Source organism: Microcaecilia unicolor, chromosome 3 (genome assembly GCF_901765095.1).
Source record: "Microcaecilia unicolor chromosome 3, aMicUni1.1, whole genome shotgun sequence".
NCBI lineage: Eukaryota > Metazoa > Chordata > Amphibia > Gymnophiona > Siphonopidae > Microcaecilia > Microcaecilia unicolor.
In genome coordinates, this window is record NC_044033.1 from 328,414,676 (window position 1) to 328,441,085 (window position 26,410).

A 26,410-nucleotide genomic window follows, 5' to 3' on the forward strand; every position below is an offset into this window, starting at 1 on the left:
AATTAGTACACGTTCTCCACTGGCACTCAATAACATCAAGGGAGTATAGAGTTTCTGTAGCCACTGTATATGTCTCTTGAAGGTTATAAAGATGTCATTCAGTATATATTGCGTAAGATGACCATGAAAGAAAGTAGAGAGGAGTAAGCTCAGCAAAGGGACATAGGAAGCTGCGTTTTCTTTGGGGGAAGTGGGGTGTTTTATGTGGTGGGTTTTTGTTTTGTTTTGTTTTTTTGTGAAGGGAGACTATTGCTTTTGGATTTGTAATGCCATCTGAACCAGTATATGTAAGGCTACAGTGTGATGTAACGTCATAGTTACCAAACATTTCCCTTCTTTTTAATACTCCTCCCATAGTGGCCCAGCCATTGCAGTGATTGTCCTTGACCAGGGCCCGTGAATCACATTTTCAAGAACCTGGCTAACATGGACCATGGGTCTGGGAAGTAGGACATCATTCAGTAGTAGTACTGAGACCCCCTTCCAGAGTTTATATGCTGCCTCTGTAGCAATCCCAGGCAACTAGGAGAATAGAAGGCTGAACCAGGAATCAAATCCAGTTGTTAAGCATGACTGTGCATAGCACCAGCCATCATGCTGATATACATGTTAGATTTAAGAAGTGTCAGCTTTGCTCTAAATTTTAAAAAAATTTTATTTTCTAAGGCAAGGCCATAGTAAATAGGGAATGAACTTACAAAACATGATATCATACATATAATTTCCCACTTGGTGGTGGTACATCAATTAGGCTGTCGGCTTATGATTTAATCCTGCGCTTTTATTTTCTAGTGCATGAATGATCTGTTTCTTTCTAGATATGTCCCCCCACAGATTTTGTTTTAATTATTTAGCTAGTAGTTATGTTTTCACTAACATGCAGTGGTGACCCTTGCTATATGGAGGAGGTGTGAAGCTGATGTTTCAGGTTTTGGGAAATATTTGGGGTTCCTGCTGACTGTGCAGACACAGTTATATAAGTACATAAGTAATGCCACACTGGGAAAAGAGCAAGGGTCCATCGAGCCCAGCATCCTGTCCACGACAGCGGCCAATCCAGACCAAGGGCACCTGGCAAGCTTCCCAAACGTACAAACATTCTATACATGTTATTCCCGGAATTGTGGATTTTTCCCAAGTCCATTTAGTAGCGGTTTATGGACTTGTCCTTTAGGAAACCGTCCAACCCCCCTTTAAACTCTGCCAAGCTAACCGCCTCCACCACATTCTCCGGCAACAAATTCCAGAGTTTAATTACGCGTTGGGTGAAGAAACATTTTCTCCAATTTGTTTTAAATTTACTACCCTGTAGTTTCATCACATGCCCCTAGTCCTAGTATTTTTGGAAAGCGTGAACAGACGCTTCACATCCACCTGTTCCACTCCACTCATTATTTTATATACCTCTATCATGTCTCCCCTCAGCCGTCTCTTCTCCAAGCTGAAAAGCCCTAGCCTCCTTAATCTTTCTTCATTGGGAAGTTGTCCCATCCCCGCTATCATTTTAGTCGCCCTTCGCTGCACCTTTTCCAATTCCATTATATCTTTCTTGAGATGCGGCGACCAGAATTGAACACAATACTCAAGGTGCGGTTGCACCATGGAGCGATATAACGGCATTATAACATCCTCACACCTGTTTTCAATACCTTTCCTAATAATACCCAACATTCTATTCGCTTTCCGAGCCGTAGCAGCACACTGAGCAGAAGGTTTCAGTGTATTATCGACGACGACACCCAGATCCCTTTCTTGGTCCGTAACTTCTAACGTGGAACCTTGCATGACGTAGCTATAATTTGGGTTCTTTTTTCCCACATGCATCACTTTGCACTTGCTCACATTAAACGTCATCTGCCATTTAGCCGCCTAGTCTCCCAGTCTCGTAAGGTCCTTCTGTAATTTTTCACAATCCTGTCGCGAGTTAATGACTTGGAATAAGTTTGTGTCATCAGCAAATTTAATCACCTCGCTAGTTACTCCCATCTCTAAATCATTTATAAATATATTAAAAAGCGGTAGTGATAGTTCAAAGAAAGTGGCCTGTTAATGTCCTAATGTCACCTGTTACCTTGTAGCTTAGCCCAGAGCCACTGTACAACATCGCATTCCCACCAAAGTACTTAATTGCTTGTTTGGCCCACATCTTTGGGATGGAACTTTTGGTAATTTGTAGTTCTTTCATCTGTCTGTCTGGAAGCTGTAGTTCAGGGATAATTGCCTAAAACTGAACCTTGGGAAAGTGTGGAAGAGTATCCTAGTGGTTAGTGCAGTTGACTTTGATCCTGGGGAACTGAGTTTGATTCCCACTGCAGCTCCTTGTGACTCTGGGCAAGTCACTTAACCCTCCATTGCCCCTGGTACAAAATAAGTACCTGAATATATGTAACCTGCTTTGAATGTAGTTGCAAAAACCTCAGAAAAGCGGTATATCAAGTCCCATTTCGCTTTCCCTTTTTTAAATTGTTCTACATCTAAAAGGAAGTTACTAGTGCATCCTGTGATAAGAGGATATTAGCCTGTTTTTGTAATAAGTGTTCCTCCTCTGGACTTTCTTTTAGAAGAAGGGCTTACATTTACATAGTAACATAGTCTATGACGGCAGATAAAGACCTGTACAGTCCATCCAGTCTGTCCAACCAGATAAACTCATTATACATGGTATGTGATACTTTATATGTATACCTTAGTTTGATTTGTCCTTGCCATTTTCAGGGCACAGACGGTAGAAGTCTGCCCAGCACTCTTCTTGTACTAAAATTTCTGAAGTTAACGTCGAAGCCCCTTAAAATTTACACTCCAGCCCATCCATATCTAACTAACTAACTAACTACTAACATTTCTAAAGCGCTACTAGGGTTACGCAGCGCTGTACAATTTAAACATAGAAGGACAGTCCCTGCTCAAAGAGCTTACAGTCTAAAAGACAAGAGAACAATCTAAAGACAAGTGTACAATCTAGAGGACAAGTGAACAGTTAATCTGATAGGGTGGATAGATTGGGGCATTCTATATTTCTCAAGCGGTTAGGCACCAAAGGCAGCATTGAAGAGGTGAGTTTTAAGCAGAGATTTGAAGATGGGTAGGGAGGGGGCATGGCGTATGGGTAAAGGAAGATTGTTCCAGGCATAGGGTGAGGCAAGGCAGAATGAGCGGAGCCTGGAGTTGGCAGTGGTGGAGAAGGGTACTGAGAGAAGGGCTTTGTCCTGTGAGTGGAGGTTACGGGCGGGAACATAGGGGGAGATGAGGGTGGAGAGGTAGTGAGGAGCTGCAGACTGAGTGCATTTGTAGGTAAGGAGGAGGAGCTTGAATTGTATGCGATATCTGATCGGAAGCCAATGAAGTGATTTGAGGAGAGGGGTGATATGAGTATATCAGTTCTGGCGGAATATAAGACGTGCAGCAGCGTTCTGAACGGATTGAAGGGGGGGGATAGATGGCTGAGTGGGAGGCCGGTGAGGAGTAAGTTGCAGTAATCATTACGCTCATATCTATTCAGTCAAGATTAGGGCACAGACCATAGAAGTCTGCCCAGCACCGGTTTTGCTTCCCTATTACCGGTGTTGCAGGGGTGCATCCTGTGATAGGAGGATATTAGCCTGTTTGTAATAAGTATTCCTAACCTGGACTTTCTTTTAGAAGAAGGGCTTGCATTTCAAGTTCATGTTGCAGGGATGCTTCTGACTACATTTGCTGCTTAGTACTACTAAGAAGGATATACAACCTTGGTGCCCAGATGCTTTGATGACATTGATCCATGCATTTATTACTTTGTGGCTGAGCAATTGTAAGTCTTTTTCAAGTGGTTACCAAAGAGGAAGCTACAGCTGGTTCAGAATATTGCCGCTCAGTTATTATTGTATGACAGCACTATTAATTGGGTCAGCCAGTTCGGACTCCTGGATGTGCCTCTGTTTAGTCATACCATCTGTGGCACAGAGCTGTGAGAATGACATTTCCGGGTCATTCGTAGGGCATACTTTTCTCTACAGTTCGCTTTTCATGCGGGTTGTTCTGACACGTTTGATATGTAAAAAGCAGATTAATACGTTTTACCATGTAAGCATATACAAGGCTTTTGGGTGGCTCTCCATACTTATCTGCAGTGTATTTTGAAACACTCTCTTTGCCGTTCAGTGGAGGGGATGCTTTTTAATCAGAGCTCACTTTTTGGAGCTCATAATCTGGGGGTGCACCAATTTTTGTGGAAGGCCTATGGGGTCGGGAAGAAGTGTGTTTTCCAGTATTGTTTACAAGATTCCCCCCCACCCATACACACACATTCTCGTACTGGTGCAGTAAAACTCCATGTCCTTATGCTGTGGGAAACCTATGGAGTGAAATGTCATCATAAGAGGCAGCACAGATTTTTATCCCTTTGAAAACCATACCTTTACTCTTTTTCACCTACTGCCATAAGCCAGGTGTTAAACTCCTTTCAGGGTGCTGCCAGGAAGCCTTCCTAATCTGACTGTGGTAAAGTTTGGGGTGTTGTGGGGTGGGAAGGCCATTTTGAATTGGGGTCATAAGAGTCATGGCCCCAGATTAGGTTGGTTTTGGACTGCTTCCTTAAGTTGGGTTTGGATGTTGGAGTGGATGGGGGGGAGAAGATCTTGGGTTTGCATTTGGGGAGTTGCAGAAGTTTTCTTATTGTATTGTTTGCATATTGTTCTGTGGTTGCCTTGCTATATGACATTGGTTATTTGTACTATTTGAAATTTTAATAAACAGAATCTTTAATAATAATGCAGCTTCATTGGCTCCCAACTGATTATTGAGTCCAATTAAAAACAAGTGGAGCATCGTTTTAGAAAGGACATTCAGATTGGAAATTAGACATCAAGGGTGGGAACCCTGAATTCAAGAAAGCTTGCTAAGTATATAGGATCTCTATGGCATAGCTAGGATAGTATATAAGATCTCTTGCCTAATTTTTAAATCTCTGCATGGTCAGAGTTCTTCTTACATGTATGATGTACTGTATCGTTATTTGTCTAGGCTAACATTTAAACTTAAGAACAACAACTATCTTTGGTACCCGCCTATTCACGATGTAATATCTAAGAGAAATCATGAGCAATCCTATCCTTTTCAGGCTACTTGTGTTTGAAATTCCTTTCCACTAGATTTAAGATCAGCAAACTGCTATGATTTATTTTCTAAGCACTTAAAAACTTTTTTATTCAACGAATATTTGATATTTGCACTGGATTGAGAAATTTTATATATCTGTAATCATTTTATAGGGTTTTTATCTATATATTTTAACTTGAATGTAATGTAGGGTTTCAACTTACACATCTTAAATTGAATGCAGAATAACAAATATTTGTATTTTAAAATTTGACTCTAGTATTGTGTGTATCTGTACACTGCTTTGGACCCACGGAGGAATTAGCAATTAAATGCTAGATTAGATTAAATTAGATAGTAGATGGCATGGATTAGCAGACTGGATAGGCCATATGGCCTTTATCTGCCTTCATTTTTTTATGTTCAGTCTGAAGTTCTGCTAATATTTTAGAACAGGATATTCCATCGTAGAGTGTGTTCTTTTGTTCTTTTCTTTTAGTTTTATTAATAGACAAAATGCATACAGGTATCCACTTGATTTAAAAATACAATCCACTTTAAAACAAAGAAAATATTACAGGTAAAATACTACGGGGCTCTTTTACTAAAGCTTAGCACACGCTAACTGCTAAGAAGTCCATAGATATAAAATGAGCTTAAATTCTTAAAGAAGATTCTTTGTGGGGGGGGGGGGAGGAATAAAGAGAAACATGGTGAATGCATATAATCACAAAGGGAGCAAAATTAAGAAATCTGGCATTTAGCATGATAACTAAATAGACGTGTCTTACCTTATCAAGCGCCACATTAAGCAGGAGGAGAGGACATTGAAGCTTGACCTGGCATGGACTTTTTTAAACCCAAAAAGGAGTAGAGTTGTAGTACAAAAATCATGTATCTAGTACCCAAGTATCTTACAATACACTTAAAAGGATATTGTAGCAATAAAGTAGCACCTAATACTAAAGTTTCCTGCTTTCTGCCTTTCTTGTGCCACTTGTGCCATGTAAAGAAAAATCCATATTTTTTGCCATAAAATAAAGATTGTAAATTTTGAAGATTTAAATATATAACCATACTAAATCCCCCTGATTTCAAAGCCGCACTTGCAGTGCCGGTGCGCTAATGCCGACACATCCCATTGACTTTGAATGAGTTGTGTCTGCATTGCCATGCAGCTTTGTAAACGGGGGGGGGGGGGGGGGGGGCGCGGGAGGGGTTGAGTTAACTAATAATATGGCACAGTCCAAGACTTGTTCTTGGGAAGAGTCTAAGATAGCTGAAACATCTAAGGCTGATTGATCGTTTACTCTAATATCTTTTTTTGGCAGATAAAATATTTTATTAACTGAGGGGAATAGATTCCTGAGTGAGATTTCTTGAAAACATCCAATGTTTCTAACCCTAGAAATTTTAATTAAACAAAGATTCAGATGTTTAGTCTGATTTTCAGATTGCTTTAGTTTGATGTATTATTACTTTGTTTAACTGAGTGCACTACCTCTGTATTATCCTTCAATGTCTTCTCCATAGTTTCAAGCTTCATATGATGGTCATCTCTAAATTCTCAAATTTTTGAACCAGAGTTCTATGTAATTGTTTCAGTATGTAACAGTATGTAACAGTAGCAGATCCAAAATGTATGTAACAGTAACAGTATGTAACAGTAACAGTAGCAGATCCAAAATGTTAAGACTGGCCAACTTTATTTCCTTGTTATGGGTCCATAAGCAGTTTGAAGAAGTTAAATTTTGAACTTCTGTAACTTTTTTTTCTTCACATAAAAGGATGGGGTTTGAACTGTTGTATTAACAAATTGTTTGCTGTAACAGAATTCATTCTTTTTTTTTTTTGTGGTGACTTATTCACTTTTCCCCAGAGATGGTCACACATACCAATATCGGTTGAAAATTTTACAATCATAGTCTCCAATGTGGTAAGATACCCAAAAATAGTGCCAAGAGTTACCTGTCCAGTCAGCTGACCTGCTTCTGATATCACTGGATTCACAACATGGTTGAAACTTCAGAAGTTCTAGGCAGAGAGGTCAATTGCAAAATTTGCCTCTCTGGTAGAATCTCTCTACTGGCTACGCCAACATTGTCCTTAGGGTGCTGTAACTCATTCGTATCAGGAAGGAGCCTGAGCCCACACTTGGGCTGGTGTGTCTTCCCCTTCCAGATTAGCAACCTCTCCCCCAAGTCTTTGTATTGCAATAATTTGTACTGGTATAGAGTTACCGTGGGAGCTGAGAGAAATCTCTCCCCCAAGTGTTTCTGTATTTCCACCCATGTGGATCACAGCAGGGGAATGCCCTCCACTAACAGGTCCCAATTGAGGCTGGACAAGAAATCATTGACTAGGACAAAGAGACTGCTGAACTCGATTGTCGGTAGATTCAAACCTCTCCCTTCCATTTATGTGAGAAGTCTTCCAGAGGAAAATCATTTCAGATGGCAAAACAAAATCAAACGGAGCTCAGCTTCAGATCACATTCAACTTAGGCCGAGCGTGATGCCTCCATCCTGACTGCTTTCCTCCCCCCTCCGCAGTAGAGTCTGTTCTAAAATACATAGAGAAATGGATGACTGTGTGCCAGCTACATGCAGCAAGAATGTCCATTTTAGAAAGAAAAAAAATATCCAAAATAAAGATGGGGAAAACAGGCGTATAAATGTCTATTTCACAGCACACGAATGTCTATGTTGAGAAATAGCAACATTAAGATTCGATATTCTGCTTGCGTGACTTCAAAGCTGCTCACAGCTGTGGACTGAGTTAACCCTGGATATTCAATGCTGGGGCATGTCTGAACTCCGGCATTGAATATCTTGGTTAGTGCGGCAACTCGGAAGGTAAACGGGTACTGGCCAGTATTGAGACTGGTGCCCGGTTAACTGGATAAAGTTAGGACAGTTTTGCTTCCCTTACTTGATCTGCTTGCTTAGCCAGTTAATGAACTACATGTTGCTGCTCCCTAGCTAAGTTGTGGCTTTGTCCAAATTCTGACCCTGAACGGCCCCTAACCTAGCCTGTTAGGGAATGGCTGAATAAGGCCAATATTCAGTGGCACTACCCAGTTAAAAGTTACTGAATAAGTTACTCTTAATCATAGCCTTTTTTTTTGATTATTAGGATTGTTCCAAGAAGTTACCAACAAACTTTTATTTTGTTAGGTTTTTATTTATCAATTTACAATATTCTCATGACAATACATCATCAATTAGAAATAAGCAATCTGTGAAGAAAATGAGCATCACTTCATTAAAGCAGAAATTAATCAAAAGGAAAAATCTATAATTATAAACTGTTACTAGTTCACTACTATGGTGGAATGGGGAAGGAAGCAAAAAGAAAAGGTGGAATTGTTACTACTACTACTTATCATTTCTATAGCGCTACTAGACGTACGCAGCGCTGTAGACTTGAACATGAAGAGACAGTCCCTGCTCGACAGAGCTTACAATCTAATTAGGACAGACAAACAGGGTTCTGAACAAGTGAATAAGGGTTAGGAGTTAAAAGCAGCATCAAAAAGGTGGGCTTTTAGCTTAGATTTGAAGACGGCCAGAGAATGGAGCTTGACGTACCGGCTCAGGAAGTCTATTCCAGGCATATGGTACAGCAAGATAAAAGGAACGAAGTCTGGAGTTAGCAGTGGAGGAGAAGGGTGCAGATAAGAGAGATTTACCCAGTGAACGGAGTTCCCAGTGAGGAATGTAGGGAGAGATGAGAGTGGAGAGGTACTGAGGAGCTGCAGAGTGAATGCACTTATAGGTCAATAAGAGGAGTTTGAACTGTATGCGGAAATGGATACGAAGCTAGTGAAGTGACTTGAGGAGAGAGGGCTACTATGAGCATAATGACCTTGGCCGAATATTAGTCGTGCAGCAGAAATTTGAACAGATTGAAGAGGAGAGAGATGGCTAAGTGGGAGACCTGTGAGAAGCAAGTTGCAATAGTCTAAGCGAGAGGTGATAAGAGTGTGGATGAGGGTTCTGGTAGTGTGCTCAGAAAGGAAAGGGCGAATTTTGCTGATATTATAGAGAAAGAAACGACAGGTTTTAGCAGTCTGTTGAATATGTGCACAGAAGGAGAGGGAGGAGTCGAAGATGACCCCAAGGTTACGAGCTGATGAGACAGGAAGGATGAGAGTGTTATCCACAGAAATAGAGAATGGAGGAGGAGGAGAGGTTGGTTTAGGGGGAAAGATAAGAAGCTCAGTCTTGGTTATGTTTAGTTTCAGATGGCGCTGAGACATCCAGGCAGCAATGTCAGACCGGCAGGCTGATACTTTGGCCTGGATTTTGGCTGAGATTTCAGGTGTGGAAAGGTATATCTGGGAGCCATCAGCATAGAAATGATACTTAAAACCATGGGATGAGATCAGAGTACCAAGGGAAGAAGTATAGATGGAGAAAAGAAGAGGTCCCAGGACAGATCCCTGAGGTACACCAACTGACAGTGGGATAGAAGTAGAGGAGGATCCACTAGAGTATACACTAAAGGTACGCTGGGAGAGATAAGAAGAAAACCAGGAAAGAACAGAGCCCTGAAATCCAAGTGAGGACAGCGTATCAAGGAGTAGGCTGTGATCAACAGTGTCAAAAGCAGCAGATCGAGAAGGATGAGGATAGAATAGAGACCTTTGGATCTGGCCAGGAACAGATCATTGGAGACTTTAGCAAGCGCTGTTTTTGGGGGTGGGGGAGGCTTTTTTTTGTAGGTGCACTGAAAAATAATTCTGCGCGCGCCCAAAACACCTGTCTACACCACCACAGGCCATTTTTCAGCACACCTTAGTAAAAGGACCCCATTGTTTATAAAGACTCCACAAATACTGCCTTGGTAGATGTTTCTTAAGAAATTTGTTATTCTGTATCATTTTTGAGTTCTCCCTTACTTTCTTGTGGAAAAACTCAAATGCTGTTCCACTGTGACTTTCAGTATTCAAATAAACAGTATGAAGTAGTAAATTGGACATTTAAAAAATCATATTGGCTAAAGATCTTGTGATGATTTAAATTATTTTGAGACTATATTTTTTAAGCAAAAAATATTTATGTTACAGTAGACAGTTGTATTCTCTTTTGGGAATATTTCAGTGAAATGAGGGGCTGAATGAATAAGAAAGCTCTCTTGTTAAAGGTATAAGATGTGTCCATCTGGCCATTGGTGAGCAGGCCATAAAATAGTTTGATGTCACAACAGAACAGGCTTTGTTTAAGCACACTTCTGTGGGGAAGATGTGGCATTTTTTGGACATATATGTGAAAATGTTTTAATAAGAAAATATTTTTTGAGGGTGTTGGGTCTCAGTAAGACTTATGTGGACTATTTATATTGATTGTGTTCTCAAGCATATTATGCCTAATCTCTGATTTGGGTTAATATTTTGATATTACAGTACTAAATTTGATGTAATCTCTTTGATGATTTTATTTTAGCTTTTTTTGTTCTCTTTTGAATATGTTTATTGTAATTTGGTATATGTATCAATTTGTGTTTGTGACCATCTTGATCTGTGTAGGCAAAGTGAAATAGAAATACCTATATTAACTTTAAATTTTAAATTTCTATTTTTTTTTTCTACAAGGTTAGCTTCTACGAAAATTAACAGGAGAGAGAACTTTGCATGAATCTGTAAGGTGTGGGGCACTCAAAGACTCAGCCTTAAAATGAGTAATGAAGGTTGTTCAGGTGCAGTGAGGGTCATGTAGGCGTGGTCATACTGGAAGCTGGCCAGTGGGAGATGAAACAATGACAGTATGAGGGGCAGTGAGAAGGAATAGAATAAGAATTGTAAAAGATTTTGGAATGTAAAACTTTTTTTTTCTGTATTGAGGCTTTTGTGTGTGTTTAATTTATTACAGATATTACTTGAATCTGTGTCAGGGAATATCTGAAGGACCTACAGGCTGTCCAAAAAGTGCCAGTGTGTGCAGAAAAGAGAAAAGTGGCAGTGTTCAGATTTTGGGATTGGTCTACACGCAGAACATGACAGAGACAGGTAATATGGGCTATTTTTCTGTGACTTGCCCTATGAGTTCCATTATTTCTTCCTGCCACGTGTTTTGCTTATTTTAGATCAAAATACATAAGGTCCCTTTTACTAAGCCGCGTAGGCACCTATGCGCTCCCAACATGTGCCTATTCGGAACTACCGCCCGACTACTGCATGGCCTGGACGATATTTTCATTTTTTACGTGCATCCAGTATGCACGCCGGGAAATTTCTGGTGTGCGGCACTAACTGGATGGTAATCGGCAGTGTAAGCGCGCTGATGATTACCACCCAGTTAATGTGTGAGACCTTACCGCTAAGTCAGTGGATGGCGGGTAAAGTCTCAGGCCAAATGGACGCACACCAATTTTTATTTTGCTGCCTGTCCATTTTGAGCCAAAACTGTACATTATGGGGTCCTTTTAGTAAGGTGTACTGAAAAATGGTCTGTGCTGGTGTAGACGTGTGTATTGGACATGCGAAGGTCATTTTTCAGCTCACCTTACTAGAAGGACCCCATAATGTACAGTTGATGGTATGGTATTTGGCCTCCTTTTACTTAAAATAAATTGTATTTAGAATGATAATTTACCAGGTAAGGCTGTTTCTTTGGTTTTTTTTCAGTGTCCTTCAAAAATTAGAAAAGACAAAGCAAGATTCATATTTTATATTTAGGAGATCCTGCTGTTTTTAACCTTGCAGAAAGTAATCAAAATGTTATATATAGCAGAGTACTAAATTTTTGTTAACATTTTGGCTTCCTTTCAGGTGATACAGTAGTAGTTAGTTATTCAAATGGATTTTTATGTGGAAATGGCAAGAAAGCATCTACCATTATAGAACTGAAATGTGCAAATACCTTTGGCAACCCTGCTCTCCAAAAGTAAGTAAACAAACTGTATTTGCAAACTAAATTACACGAACAGGATATATACCACTTCTAAAGCAAATATAGAATGGATATTGATGCCCCTGATCTATGCTAATTATAGCAGTATCCCAGTGCAAGAATTTTATAATCAACTGTGTCAAACTTGCATTTTGTCGAACATACACCATAATCATAAATACTGACTAATCATTTTTTTTTACCTTCAAAATGCTCAATGGTGACTCATTTCATATGTAGGATAAATAACCCCATGATTCACCTTTATCTTCACTGGTTTCTCTCTATTTTAACTTTTTATTTAAAAAAAAATGTACATATTTAGAAAAATGTTTTACTTAATAAAAAGGACCAATGCCATTGGTCCTTTTTAGTATGTAAAAAAAAAAAATCTAAATATGTAAATGTTTGAATTAAAAAGTTAAAATAGAGTAAAACCAGTGAAGATAAAGGTGAATCATGGAGTTATTTTACTTATGAAATGAGTCACCACTGAGCTTTCTGAAGATTAAAAAAAATGATTATTCAGTATTTTATGTATTTGGACCCCCACTATATTTGTGAGTTATAAGCCTGATCTATGTTAAAGCATTTGACAACTTAAATATAGAGATGTGACTCTGTAGCGTAGAATTTTTTTTTTTTATGTAACTCAGGTGTTCCTATTTGGAATTTACTTCTTGACCCAGAGTTTCTGATTTGGAGATCCTGTTCAGGTGTTTGCAAGTTCCCTTCCAAGTTCCTTTTCTTGGGCACTGAAAAGAGGAGCTTATAGGGGTAGTTCACATAATCCTAAAAACATAGCAGTAGTTCACACAGGTTTAAACCTCTAAAGTTGAACTGGAGCTCAGAAAGATTTTCTATAAGTTCTTCATTTTCAAGATTTTTAGCAAGGTTCACTGGTCGCTGTGGCTGCAGTTTTTTGAGCCTGTAGGTTCTTGACTTGCGTAAAGGGTGTGGTGGCAGGTGTATGCTGCCTTACAGGGGACACTTTGAAACTTCTTTGTTTTTGTGATTTTGCTTTTATTGTTCATACTTGACATTGTTGATCCCCTTATGTGTATATGTAGCATCAATGAAGAGAACTGTGAGTACCACATACTTTGGGAAACTCGAGTAGCTTGTGTGGTGAAACCCCAGTCAGGTGAGATGGTAAATGGAACAATCTTCAATACAAGAAGTGGCAAAAATTTCTCTTTGGGAGAAATTTATTTCAAGTAAGTGGAATAATACTTTCTTGAACAAGCAGACACTAGAATTGAGCTTAACCAATGCTTTGTCTTGTGGGGTGGGAATTTTTCACCTGCTCTTTTTACCTGTTTGATGTCTGACTGGTCCTGGACATTTTCATACAGTCCTATTGAAATATTTCTCAATGTTCTTATATGTTGTTCATTGTTTAGCCCCATTTGAAGCATCATGATCTAATTTGTTGTTGTGAAAAAGTAAATATTTTAAAAAAATCATTGATCGTATATGCAAAACTTAATTGTAGAGCTTCACAAGGGAAAATACTGATCTCGTGTTCAAAAAATGAAGCATTAGTTCTCTTGCGGGACCTTTTACAGTGGCGCACTAGTGTGTTTAGCGTGTGCTAAAAATAAATACTCGCTAAACGCTAGAGATACCCATAGGAATATATGAGTGTCTCTAGCAGTGTGTGCTGAAAATGCTAGCACATCTTTGTAAAAGACCCCCTTGGTTAGCTGTTTTCTTATTTTCTGAAACATTCAAAAAAGATGTATTAATATTTACGCTAGATGCTGTGTACTGCTCTCCTTTTTGATTACTTACTATAGATAATACTTCTGTATATGCTAGTACTGAAAACTTCTGAAATGCTACCAGCACTGTATACAAATGTATGGGGCTTAGAATCTAGTCAAACAAACATTCTTGACAAAAGAATGCTTGTAAGAATGTATTTATTATAGAAAAGTGCTTAAGATTTAAAAGAAACCTCAAAACTTTGACTACTGTATAAAAGCTGGGTTTGAATATGGCAAGAAAAGAAGCATTCTGCCACCTACTCAGAAAGTCTGTTTTAGGCACAGAAGGCAGGGGTCAAACATTGGCAGTTCAGAAGAATACAATCAGAGTAACTTTAAGACCCACAGGTTTACAAGGTGACAGTAACTTTGAGATGACAAGGAAGGGTGTAGGCAGGACATCAGTCTGCTGCTCCTGCTCAGTGGTCCTTTAAAGTCTCCTGCAATCTTCATGCTGCTGCATCCTGCCAGGCCCATGACAGCAGTAAAATAGATGCTTCAGCACTGGCTGTAGGACTGTTGAGCCTCTGCACTCAAGCCATTTCTATGTCCTGCCCCCTCAGAAATGGAATCTATGAGTCAAGAGAGGGCAGGACATGGCAGCAGCCTGAGAGCAGAGGTTCAAAAGCTCTGCAGCCAGCAGTAAGACATGATTTGTCTTACTGATGCTGTGGGCCTTGTGGGAAAAGACTGTGGTGGTAGTAGGGGGGAAAGGGGACATGCTGGACTGCAGGGAGAGGGATGGGTGAGATGCTAGACCGCAGGGGTGTGGAGGGGGAGAGAGGTGAGACGTGGGACCATGGGGGTTAAGGGGGAAGGGTTGCTGGACCACAGATGGTGTTAGAGAAGATGTTGGGCACGTTGAAGGAGAGAGTAGGGTGACAGGTGTAAGCTGCTGGACAGGGGAAGAGGCTTTTGGCAGTGGGGAGGATGAGCTCTGAAAGCTGAGAGAGTGAATAAGTGTGGGAAGAGGAAACAATGAGGGGGTGAACATCAATGGAGAGAGATGGTGTGGATAAACTATGGTAAATGAGTAAGAAGGGGATGAGCATGTGGGGGGGAGGTGACCTGGGCATGCCTGAAGTGAATGAATCTGGGATGAAGATACATTAAAGAAGGGAACAATCCTTTTGGGTACTTGAGACGAATTTAAGGAGTAAGTATGCGGGAGAGGTATGAGCATGGAAAAATGAAAATGAAGGGCTAATTTGGGTACTGGTATGGGAGAGAGTAGGTGAGCGTAGAGATGGGTGAGGGGATTCAGTCTGGGGGAGTACAGCTATCCAGCGGGATGGATAAGTGGCTGAATCTGAAGGAAAGATTGAACCTGTAGAGGGAGAGTCAGAAGGAGTATGAGTGAGAGAGAAGGAATTTTCTAGAGGGAAGGAGAAGGAAAAGGAAAGTTGGTGATAAACACTTGTAGGCCCTCTGTTCCCCCACACACAGTCCCTACCTCCAACTTGTAAGCTCATAGGAGTATATCAGAGCTCTGAAGTTGCAAGTGCTATAATAATGTATCTGAGTGAGTAGGTTTGTGAGATACTGAATGGTGAATGAGTAGGGATTTCTACTACTACTACTACTACTTATCATTTCTAAAGCGCTACTAGTGGAATCTGTGTTCAAGCTTGTTTAAGGGCAGGTGTATGTGTGTGTGAGATTGATGGATTTGGGCTGGAATGTGACAGAGTGGGTGTACGTGACTGCATGGATAGTGAGTAATTAGGCATGGGACTTTTTTATTCTTTGATTTTTATTAAGTTTTGCAGTCAAGACATTATACCATACCTGTAATACAGCTGGTAATGTACATAGCCATAACACAAAAGAATTGTCATTGTGTCAGACTTAAGGTCCAAAACGAAAACTAGGAGTGGAAGAGTGGCCTAGTGGTTAGTGCAGCATGTTGCGAATCAGATAGACCAAGGTTCAAATCCAACTTACTACTACTACCACTTAGCATTTCTAAAGCGCTACTAGGGTTACGCAGCGCTGTACAGTTTAACATAGAAGGACAATCTAAGGAACAAATGTACAGTCAGTCAAATAGGGGCAGTCAAATTGAGGCAGTCTAGATTACCTGACTAGGTATAAGGTTAGGTGCCGAAAGCAACATTTAAGAGGTGGGCTTTGAGCAAGGATTTGAAGATGGGGAGGGAGGGAGGGAGGGAGGGGGCTTGGCGTAAGGGCTCAGGAAGTTTATTCCAAGCATAGGGTGAGGCGAGCCAGAAAGGCCGGAGCTTGGAGTTGGCGATGGTGGAGGAGGAATTTGTCCTGTGAGCGGAGGTTTCTGGTGGGAACGTAAGGGGAGATGAGGGTAGAGAGGTAATGAGGGGCTGGTAAGAAGGAGAAGCTTGAACTGTATGCGGTATCTGATCGGGAGCCAGTGAAGTGACCTGAGGAGAGGGGTGATATGAGCATATCGGTCCAGGCAGAATATAAGACGTGCAGCAGAGTTCTGAACGGATTGAAGGGGGGATAGATGGTTAAGTGGGAGGCCAGCGAGGAGTAGGTTGCAGTAGTCAAGGCGAGAGGTAATGAGAGAGTGGATGAGAGTTCGGGTGGTGTGCTCAGAGAGGAAAGGGCGAATTTTGCTGATGTTAAAGAGAAAGAAGCGACAGGTTTTGGCTATCTGCTGGATATGCGCAGAGAAGGAGAGGGAGGAGTCGAAGATGACTCCGAGGTTGCGGGCAGATGAGATGGGGAGGATGAGGGTGTTATCGACTGAGATAGAGAGTGGAGGAAGAGGAGAAGTGGGTTTTGGTGGAAAGACGATAAGCTCGGTCTTGGCCATGTTTACATTCCTTGTGCCCTTGTGCAAGTTACTGAACCTTCCTTTGCCTCAGGGGCACATGTACCAAACAGATGCACTGAAATAAATCAGTTAAACTCTATCACTGCTCTACATATAGATGGTTTACGTGTGTACATAATTGAGTTTTAATCTATGCAGGAAGTGCTGTTCTTAGATCATCAAGGCCATCACTGTCCTTGTGAAAGATGACTCATTTCTTACTGTGAAGAAAAAAAGATTTAGAATAGTTCTGCTTTTCTTCCAGGCGTTTCAATGCCTCTGGCGACAGAAGAGGGAATGGTGACCAATATGTTTATGAAATTCAGCTTTCTGGCACCTCAAATTCAACAGTCAAGGACTGCCTGGTAGCTAATGTATGCCAGATAAAACTAATGGTATACATTATAGACAAGTTGGGTTTTCAAACAGTGCCAAGTATTTCATTCAAGGTAAGATGACACTGGTCTTGTTCCCCAGTGAACAAGAAAATTTTCTACTGTCTTTTTTCCCCTTTTTTTTTAATCCATTTTTATTTGTTACCTCTCAAAGCAATGCTCCAAGCATTGTGCCTTAAACCTTCTAGGGTTCTTGTATTCAGAATGGTTTACTTTGCCTAAATGGTATCTGATTGGTTCATGCAGCATGTATTGCCTGTGATGAGATTAGTAGGTGATCCAAATGGATGCAATGAATGGCTCTGGCTAACATGACTACTTTCAGAATTCCCAGGGAACTGTAGGATGGCTCTTTTAACTTCAAGTATCACTATCTTCCATTGGTGATTGGTACAGGACAAGTATTTCTCTTGCATACTTTTCTGTAATCCTGACGGCATAAATCTTGTGATTTGTATCAATACCAATCCTCTCCAATGCACAAGAAAATTTATAAACCTAACTGCTTATAAATAATAGTTCACCAACTTTTTAAGCTTTCTTGTGATTTTGGAGGAAAAGACTTCAGAGGTTTGTAAGCGTTATCGACTTCAAACACTACCAAATATTTCTTTTCTTGCTGGGTCGCTTTGTCATAAGTCTAAAAACCACCTTTACTAACACTTTAATCTTTTTCTTTTTTTCTTGTATTATAAAAACTTTTATCAAAATATTATAGTTAACAATTTCTTATCTTTCAATTCTTAGAGCTAGTAAAATTTTACTGACAGCTGGTAGCTCTAAAGAGCACTTCTATTTTGCGGCCTCGGGTGCCCCACATCTTATTTTTTTCTCCATGCGATTGCCAAATTGTGCCTATTCAAGCTCTCCATCTTCTTTTGAAATATTAAACAATACTTGCATCTAAATGTTATGAAATAGTTTCCCTATTTTCAAGATTAAACTGCATTCACCAAAGAAATCATATATAAGTACATAAGTAATGCCATACTGGGAAAAGACCAAGGGTCCATCGAGCCCAGCATCTTGTCCACGACAGCGGCCAATCCAGGCCAAGGGCACCTGGCAAGCTTTCTATACATGTTATTCCTGGAATTTTGGATTTTTCCAAGTCCGTTTAGTAGCGGTTTATGGACTTGTCCTTTAGGAAACCGTCCAACCCCTTTTTAAACTCTGCTAAGCTAACCGCCTTCACCACATTCTCCGGCAATGAATTCCAGAGTTTAATTACATGTTGGGTGAAGAAACATTTTCTCCGATTTGTTTTAAATTTACTACACTGTAGTTTAATCGCATGCCCCCTAGTCCTAGTATTTTTGGAAAGCGTGAACAGACGCTTCACATCCACCTGTTCCACTCCACTCATTATTTTATATACCTCTATCATGTCTCCCCTCAGCCGTCTCTTCTCCAAGCTGAAAAGCCCTAGCCTCCTTAGTCTTTCTTCATAGGGAAGTCGTCCCATCCCCGCTATCATTTACCTTCGCTGCACCTTTTCCAATTCTACTATATCTTTCTTGAGATGCGGCGACCAGAATTGAACACAATACTCAAGGTGCGGTCGCACCAAGGAACGATACAACGGCATTATAACATCCTCACACCTGTTTTCCATACCTTTCCTAATAATACCCAACATTCTATTCGCTTTCCTAGCCGCAGCAGCACAATGAGCAGAAGGTTTCAGTGTGTTATCGACGACAACACCCAGATCCCTTTCTTGGTCCGTAACTCCTAACGTGGAACCTTGCATGACGTAGCTATAATTCGGGTTCTTTTTTCCCACATGCATCACCTTGCACTTGTTCACATTAAACGTCATCTGCCATTTAGCCGCCCAGTCTCGTAAGGTCCTCTTGTAATTTTTCACAATCCTGTCGCGAGTTAACGACTTTGAATAACTTTGTGTCATCAGCAAATTTAATTACCTCGCTAGTTACTCCCATCTCTAAATCATTTATAAATATATTAAAAAGCAGCGGTCCTAGCACAGACCCCTGAGGAACCCCACTAACTACCCTTCTCCATTGTGAATACTGCCCATTTAACCCCACTCTCTGTTTCCTATCCTTCAACCAGTTTTGTAATCCACAATAGGACATTTCCTCCTATCCCATGACCCTCCAATTTCCTCTGTAGCCTTTCATAAGGTACCTTGTCAAACACCTTTTGAAAATCCAGATACACAATATCAACCGGCTCCACTTTGTCCACATTGTTTGTTTACTCCTTGAAAGAATTGAAGTAAATTGGTCAGGCAAGATTTCCCCACACAAAAGCCGTGCTGACTCGGTCTCAGTAATCCATGTCCTCGGATGTGCTCTGTAATTTTGTTTTTAATAATAGCCTCTACCATTTTCCCCGGCACCGACGTCAGACTCACCGGTCTATAATTTCCCGGATCTCCCCTGGAGCCTTTTTTAAAAATGGGTGTTACATTGGCCACCCTCCAATCTTCCGGTACCATGCTCGATTTTAAGGATAAGTTGCATATCACTAGCAGTAGCTCTGCAAGCTCATTTTTCAGTTCTATCAGTACTCTAGGATGAATACCATCCGGTCCAGGAGATTTGCTACTCTTCAGTTTGCCGAACTGCCCCATTACGTCCTCCAGGTTTACCGTGAAGTCAGTAAGTTTCTCCGTCCGCTTGAAATACCATTTCCGACACCGGTATCCCACCCAAATCTTCCTCGGTGAAGACCGAAGCAAAGAATTCATTCAGTCTCTCCGCTACGTCTTTGTCTTCCTTGATCGCCCCTTTTACCCCTCGGTCATCCAATGGCCCAACCGATTCTTTTGCCGGCTTCCTGCTTTTAATATACCGAAAAAAAACTTTTACTATGTTATTTTGCCTCTAATGCTATCTTTTTTTCGTAATCCCTCTTGACCTTCTTTATCTGCGCCTTGCATTTGCTTTGACACTCCTTATGCTGCTTCTTGTAATGTAATGTAATGTAGGCATGATCTACATTACATTTCAACTTATTCAACGAATATATAATATGAGGTTGAAATGAAAAGTAATGCCTCCAGCTCCATAACTTTTGTTTAAATGAAGATATTTTAATGAATTAAAAGCAAAAATGTTAGAGCAAGTTTAAATTAATATAGTTACTTTTGAACATAGTCGCCACCATTCACTATATATTTCTGCCAATGATGAACAAGTTTTGAAAAACCAACCCAAGAGTGGAAGTCACCATAAAAAGTCCCAAAGCAACCAATAAAAGTTTCTAAAAAATGTTATTCTTCAAATTCAGTGAACAGTAGTGGTATCTGTAAGAGTTACATTGTGTCCCGTTTGTTCTGGTGCTGATTTAGATTGGAGCTTATTACATCATTGCTTATGTTAGTTGTGCTTTCACGTTGATCCAACGGCCATATTGGTCTGGAAAGTTTGATTACTGTGCTGCTTTACAGGACCCCTGATGAAGACCTGCGTGTCAAAGCATGGCCTGTATTGGGTATTACCTGTATGCTGCATTTGAAGAACCAATATCATTACTGCTTATCGAGTTTGAAGAATAACATTTTTTAGAAACTTTTATTGGTCGATTTGGGACTTCATTTTTATGGTGACTTCTACGTTGGTTTTTCTGATATTTTGTGGAAGGTTTGTTTTTCCCTTTTTTTTTTTTTTTTTTTTCTGAACAAGATTTGAAAGCCATCATAAAGGAACTGCACATCTTGTTTCTTCAACCATTTGATCACAGTCCTTTCCACATCTCCATTCGATTTGAACAGAAGCCCCCAAAAGTATTCCCTTCCATTTTGGAAAAAGAAGAAAATCGCATGGCGCTAAGTCTGGGCTATATAAGGCAGATGGGCTGAGACTGAGACCCAGCCTCACAATTGCTTCAGTGGTGTCATGTTGCAACAAAATTTCTTTCTTGTGCTTCTTAATCATTCTTTCAAAGTTTTCAGGATTCAAATGTAATGCTTACAAGTTTGTCAGCCTTTCTTGTGCAAGACTTATCCATTGCCATCACAGATTGTCCACTTTGTTTTTGATCACACAAATCAGAGGTTTTAAGTCCATAATCTTTTTATATTTTTTGGCCCAGCAATGCACAATATTCATAAGAACATAAGAATAACCATATGGGTCAGACCAATGGTCCATCTACCCAGTATCCTGCTTCTAACAGTAGCCAACCCAGGTCACAAGTACCTGGCAGAAACCCAAATAGTAGCAACATTCCATGCAACCAATTTCAGGGTGCAAGCAGTGGCTTCCGCCATGTCTATCTCAATAGTAGACTATGGACTTTTCTTCCAGAAACTTGTCCAAACCTTTTTAAACCCAGATACGCTAACCGTTACCTCATCCTCCAGCAACAAGTTCCAGAACTTAACTATTTTTTCAGTGAAAAAAAATTTCCTCCTATTTGTTTGAAAGTATTTCCATATAATATCATTGAGTGTCCCCTGGTTTTTTTGTTTTTTTTTTTAGTTTTTAAAAGAGTGAAGCATCAGTTCACTTTTACCCATTCTAAACCACTCAGGATTCTGTAGACCTTAATCATATCTCCCTTCAGCCATCTCTTTTCCAAGCTGAAGAGCCCTAACCTCTTTAGCCTTTCCTTATATGAGAGGAATTCCTTCCCCTTTATCATTTTGGTCACTTTTTTTTTTTAACCTTTTCTAATTCCACTATATCTTTTTTTGAGATACAGTGACTGGAATTGAACACAGTACTCAAGATGAGGTTGTACCATGGAGCGATACAGAGGCATTATAATATTTATAAATATGTTAAACAGCACCGATCCCAGTACAGATCCCTGTGGCACTCCACTATTCACCCTCCTCCTCCCTTAAGAGAAATGGCCATTTAACCCTACCCTCTGTTTTCTGTCCAATAACCAATTCGTAATCCACAAAAGGACATTGCCTCCTATCCCATGATAGCATTTGTCCACATTACATTTTATCTACCATTTGGATGCCCAGTCTTCCAATTTCCTAAGGTCTTCCTGCCATTTTTTACAGTCTGCATGTGTGTTAAAAATTTTGAATAGTAACTTAGAGTTTATATTGAAGCAATTTATAGAACGCATTTTAGATCCAGAAAAAAATTGAAAGCCTAATATCAGTAGGAGTTGGATAGTAAAAAAAAATAGAGGAGTTGGAGTCATAGGTTTGGTGTACCAAATCCACAGCCCTGGATGGATGATGTAAGTGGTGCCAGAAGCACTAGAGAGCATAGCATTACTTTAAGTTCCCAGTCTCAGAAGATTTCAACATCTGTTGCTGGGCTGCCTCCTCAGGAGTGGAGGAGTGGCCTAGTGGTTAGGGTGGTGGACTTTGGTCCTGGGGAACTGAGGAACTGAGTTTGATTCCCACTTCAGGCACAGGCAGCTCCTTGTGACTCTGGGCAAGTCACTTAACCCTCCATTGCCCCATGTAAGCCGCATTGAGCCTGCCATGAGTGGGAAAGCGCAGGGTACAAATGTAACAACAATAAAATAGATACTATTGGAGATTCTACATGGAATGTTGCTACTATTGGAAATTCTACATGGAATGTTGCTATTCCACTAGCAACATTCCATGTAGAAGCCTGCGCGGCCACATTGGTGATCTGCAAGGGCCGACTTCTACATGGAATGTGCAACTTTCCATGTAGATTCTCAAATGGTAGCAACAGTGGAGGAGTGGCCTAGTGGTTAGGGTGGTGGACTTTGGTCCTGGGGAACTGAGGAACTGAGTTTGATTCCCATTTCAGGCACAGGCGCTCCTTGTGACTCTGGGCAAGTCACTTAACCCTCCATTGCCCCATGTAAGCCGCATTGAGCCTGCCATGAGTGGGAAAGCGCGGGGTACAAATGTAACAAAAAAAAAAATATGAGGAGTCAGGATTGCAGAGCAGCTTTGCTAAAAATGGAGTGAGCAGATTGACGGATCCTGGAATGGCTGTTTCACCTCCAGAAGTATCTAGGTTGAGGTGAGAGCTAAGGTTCCTTGTGTGAGTCCTTCTGTTGCAGTGTTATCTCAGGCAGGCTTGTCTCCACCCCCTCACTAATCCAGCATTTGGATTTATTGTGAGCAACATTAGTTAGATGGGAGAGAAAAATCAAATTTCCTTTGTATTGAAAGGCTGTAGCATAGAACCTGGTTTACTCATTCTTCTAAATGTGTTATTTGGTATAAAAATATTCAATGTATTTTGTTTGAGCCCAAAATTTAAAAATATTTTTATACTAATTGTTCTGGTAGAGTTGTCGAGTTTGGGCAGCATCCTACAGTTTCCTTAAAATTATAAAAATCTATTTGCTTTCTTACAGAGTTCATAAGAGTTCCATGAACTATGGACTGTGTAAGAAAATGCCCTTTGGTTCTCACCTCTTGTTAAAAGGCATACACAGTATGTTCTTTTAGGTGGGGAATTAAACTTTTATAAGTGTTAAAAGGAATTTGAATACAGTTCTAAGTAATTCTGAGTCTTCATTGATAAGAATCAAAAAACATTTTGGGGGGGGGGGTTTCTCCTGGCTCTTTTAATAATGCAAACTGTTACAAATTAGTGGTGACATAATTTGATTTTTTTTTTCTTTTTGACAAACAATATCATGTTGAGTACATCAAAATTGTTGAGCTTGGCTATTTATAATTGCAACCTTTCTTCAATTCAGGTACAATTTTTATTTCAACAACAACCTAAGAAATTGAAAGGATCAGAGTTTAGTTTCCAGCTTTCTTGGTTCTAGGATATATAACTTGTAATGACATCCCTGAGTAATGACTTTGACCTATGACTGATCTATTATGCATGAATTTATTTTTTCATTTTTACCATTTGCATTCTCAATGAGTTCCATGCATCCACTATGCATTTTAAAGAATATAGTGCTTTTTGGTTTACACTTGATGCCTGATGTCTTCTTTGGGTGCTTCATAGTTTTTGTAGTGAGACGTGGTGAATAAAATTTCCATATTCATTTTTCCCAAACATCTTATTTTCTTTGGTCCTCTCATATCTCCCTTTAGTCATTTTTTCCAAAGCTGAAGAGTCCTAGTTATCTTCTCACATAGAAATTGATCCATACTGCTAGTTGTCTTTGGGTCCTTTTCTGTATATGAGCTCCTCACAAAGTTATTTCTGTATTGGTTTTCTGACATTAATGAAAACAGTAAAATGTTTTCAGTGAGTAACAGTTTATGCCTTTCTTGAACAGAGATTTGAGACACTTTGCAGCTTCACTCATTGTTTTTAGTGTTCGGCCTTGTAAAAGTATCACAGACAGATGAAGATAAACCTCAGGAAGAAGCAGCATGTGAGAATTCACCCTTGTTACCTTGAATACCACAACCTATTCCCTCATTTCTTCAAAGTATCAAAAGGCATTGTAGTTAAAAAGTAGCCCCTGTGATTAATGTGTTACAAGTTCTAGATAATAATCAGCCTTGCCGTAGGGCTGTGAGTGGCTGTTCTTTTTAAAACATGCAGACTTGACTGAGAGTGTGCACTTGATGTGGTTGAGCAATATATTGATGATGATTTTTCTCTTTTTCTTCAGATGATCATCTGGAGGTCGTATTTTCCTCTATCTCAAAATGTGGCAAAGATGAATCAAAATCAAATGCCTCATCAACCATCTTCTTCCATTGTGATGCAATGGCAGGGGAGGGCAGCCCAAACTTTCTGCAAGAGACTGCAGATTGCCAGTACCTATTCTCCTGGTATACGTCTGCAGTCTGCCCATTGGTGTACGGTGCTCTCTTTCTTTTGAATTCTACTGCTAAGTGTCATTTTTAATAGTATGCATATAACCATATTTTATCAAGTAGTTTGAGACATTATTTTATTTTGCTTTATTATTTGAGTTTAGCTTACATCTTTTCAGTAGTAGCTGAAGGTGAGTTGCATTCACTTACAGTAGGTATTTCCTTGTCCACAGAGGGCTCACAATCTAAGGTGCCAGTTCTATAAATGCCATATGCTTAGTGCTGTTTCTATAACATCGTCTTGGTACCAAGATTCCATTATAGAACTGAGCATACGTTGGCTTTGGAGCACCTAAAGTTGAGCTTCAACATTACACCAAATCAATGGCAGTAAGTGTTGGCCCTGAAGTCCATGTAACTTATAGTATTGAGTAAGTAAACGTTTATCTCGGAGACATGCCCATACTTTGCTAATGTTTACACCCCTTGCATTTACATTCTAAGCGATTTTGGCTCGTATGTTAATGAATAGCACCTAGCACTTTTGTGCATAAATGCCAATTAGTGCCATCAGTCATACACGTGCTGTTATTATAGAATGCACGCGCACAGTTAGTGCCTATCTTTAAGCACCAGTTTATAGAATTGCCCTTTATGTTTGTTCCTGCTTATTTCTAGATTAAGCAGCATAAAATCTATTTTACTGTTTTGGGATCTGGCCAGGGTTCTAGGTCAGTTCCCACCAGGACAATTCCCACCGAACCAATTCCCACCACACCAAAGAGGACAATTCCCACCCATAACCCAAAAAATACAAAACGCATAAGGCAAGTAATCTCCCTTCCTTTTCTCTTCCAGATCGTTTGGAGGGGCCAGTACCCCTTCACCCTCCCACAACATTATCTTTTAACACATCCCTTTACCCTTCCAGACAATGCAGTTCATATGTGGAGGGGGCCAGTGCCCCCACACAAACCCACAAACTAGGTTTCAACCTAATCCATGTTTAATCCGGGATCTAAAAGTCATAAGTAAGTAAATAAATACAAATTGCAGTTCATGTGGGGGGGGGAATGCCCCCCAACACCCCCAAACTAGGTTTCAACCTAATTCATTCCCTCAAAATAACGCACTGATTACAATTTATAAAAAACTAGTAAAAAAGGCCCGTTTCTGGAGCAAATGAAACGGGCGCTAGCAAGGTTTTCCTCCCCAACACCCCCCTTCCCTCCCTACCTACCCCACCCGTTCATCGTTGTGAAGCCACTGACGCCATTGCTCTGCACCTCGTGAACGCACTTTCATCAGCTTCTTGGTTCTGAAGCCACTGACGCCATTGCTCCACCCTCGATGCGTGACGCCATTGCTCCACCCTCGACGTCATCACGTTTGACGCGAGGGCAGGGCCCAGAGACTTGGTGCTTTCGGTGGCTTCACCACCATGAACCCTTCATGACGGAAGTGACGTCAGTGGCTTGGCTGCAGTGACGTCAGTGTCCTCAGAAAGTTGAGGGTGAGTTTTATTATATAGGATTATTATTCTACTTCTGAAAAGTTATTTTGTTATTATACGGCCTCTGTGTACATCCATATGCTGCTCCTTGTTCCAGATGTCATTTAAAAAAAAAAAGGCACTGCCAGGACTTATGCGATCCGATACAAGAAAGAAGCTACGGTTGGAAACAGGATACCGAGCTTGATAGACCTTCGATCTGTCCCAGTATGACAACGCTTATGTTCTTACCTGAGGCAGTGGAGGGTTAAATACTTGTCTTTATTATTATGGCCGATTTATAGTGCTGCTTTTGAGATTAAAT

General features: G+C 40.3%; 1 protein-coding gene across 1 annotated transcript in view; it reads left to right on the forward strand.

The window, feature by feature from the left end:
- IGF2R (insulin like growth factor 2 receptor) overlaps nt 1-26,410 on the forward strand; it is a 354,906-nt gene that overhangs the window by 317,214 nt on the left and 11,282 nt on the right. Inside the window, 6 exon segments of the mRNA XM_030198395.1 lie at nt 10,947-11,083; nt 11,846-11,960; nt 13,037-13,183; nt 16,795-16,916; nt 16,919-16,978; nt 24,446-24,635. Of these exon segments, the coding sequence (XP_030054255.1) occupies nt 10,947-11,083; nt 11,846-11,960; nt 13,037-13,183; nt 16,795-16,916; nt 16,919-16,978; nt 24,446-24,635 (771 nt within the window).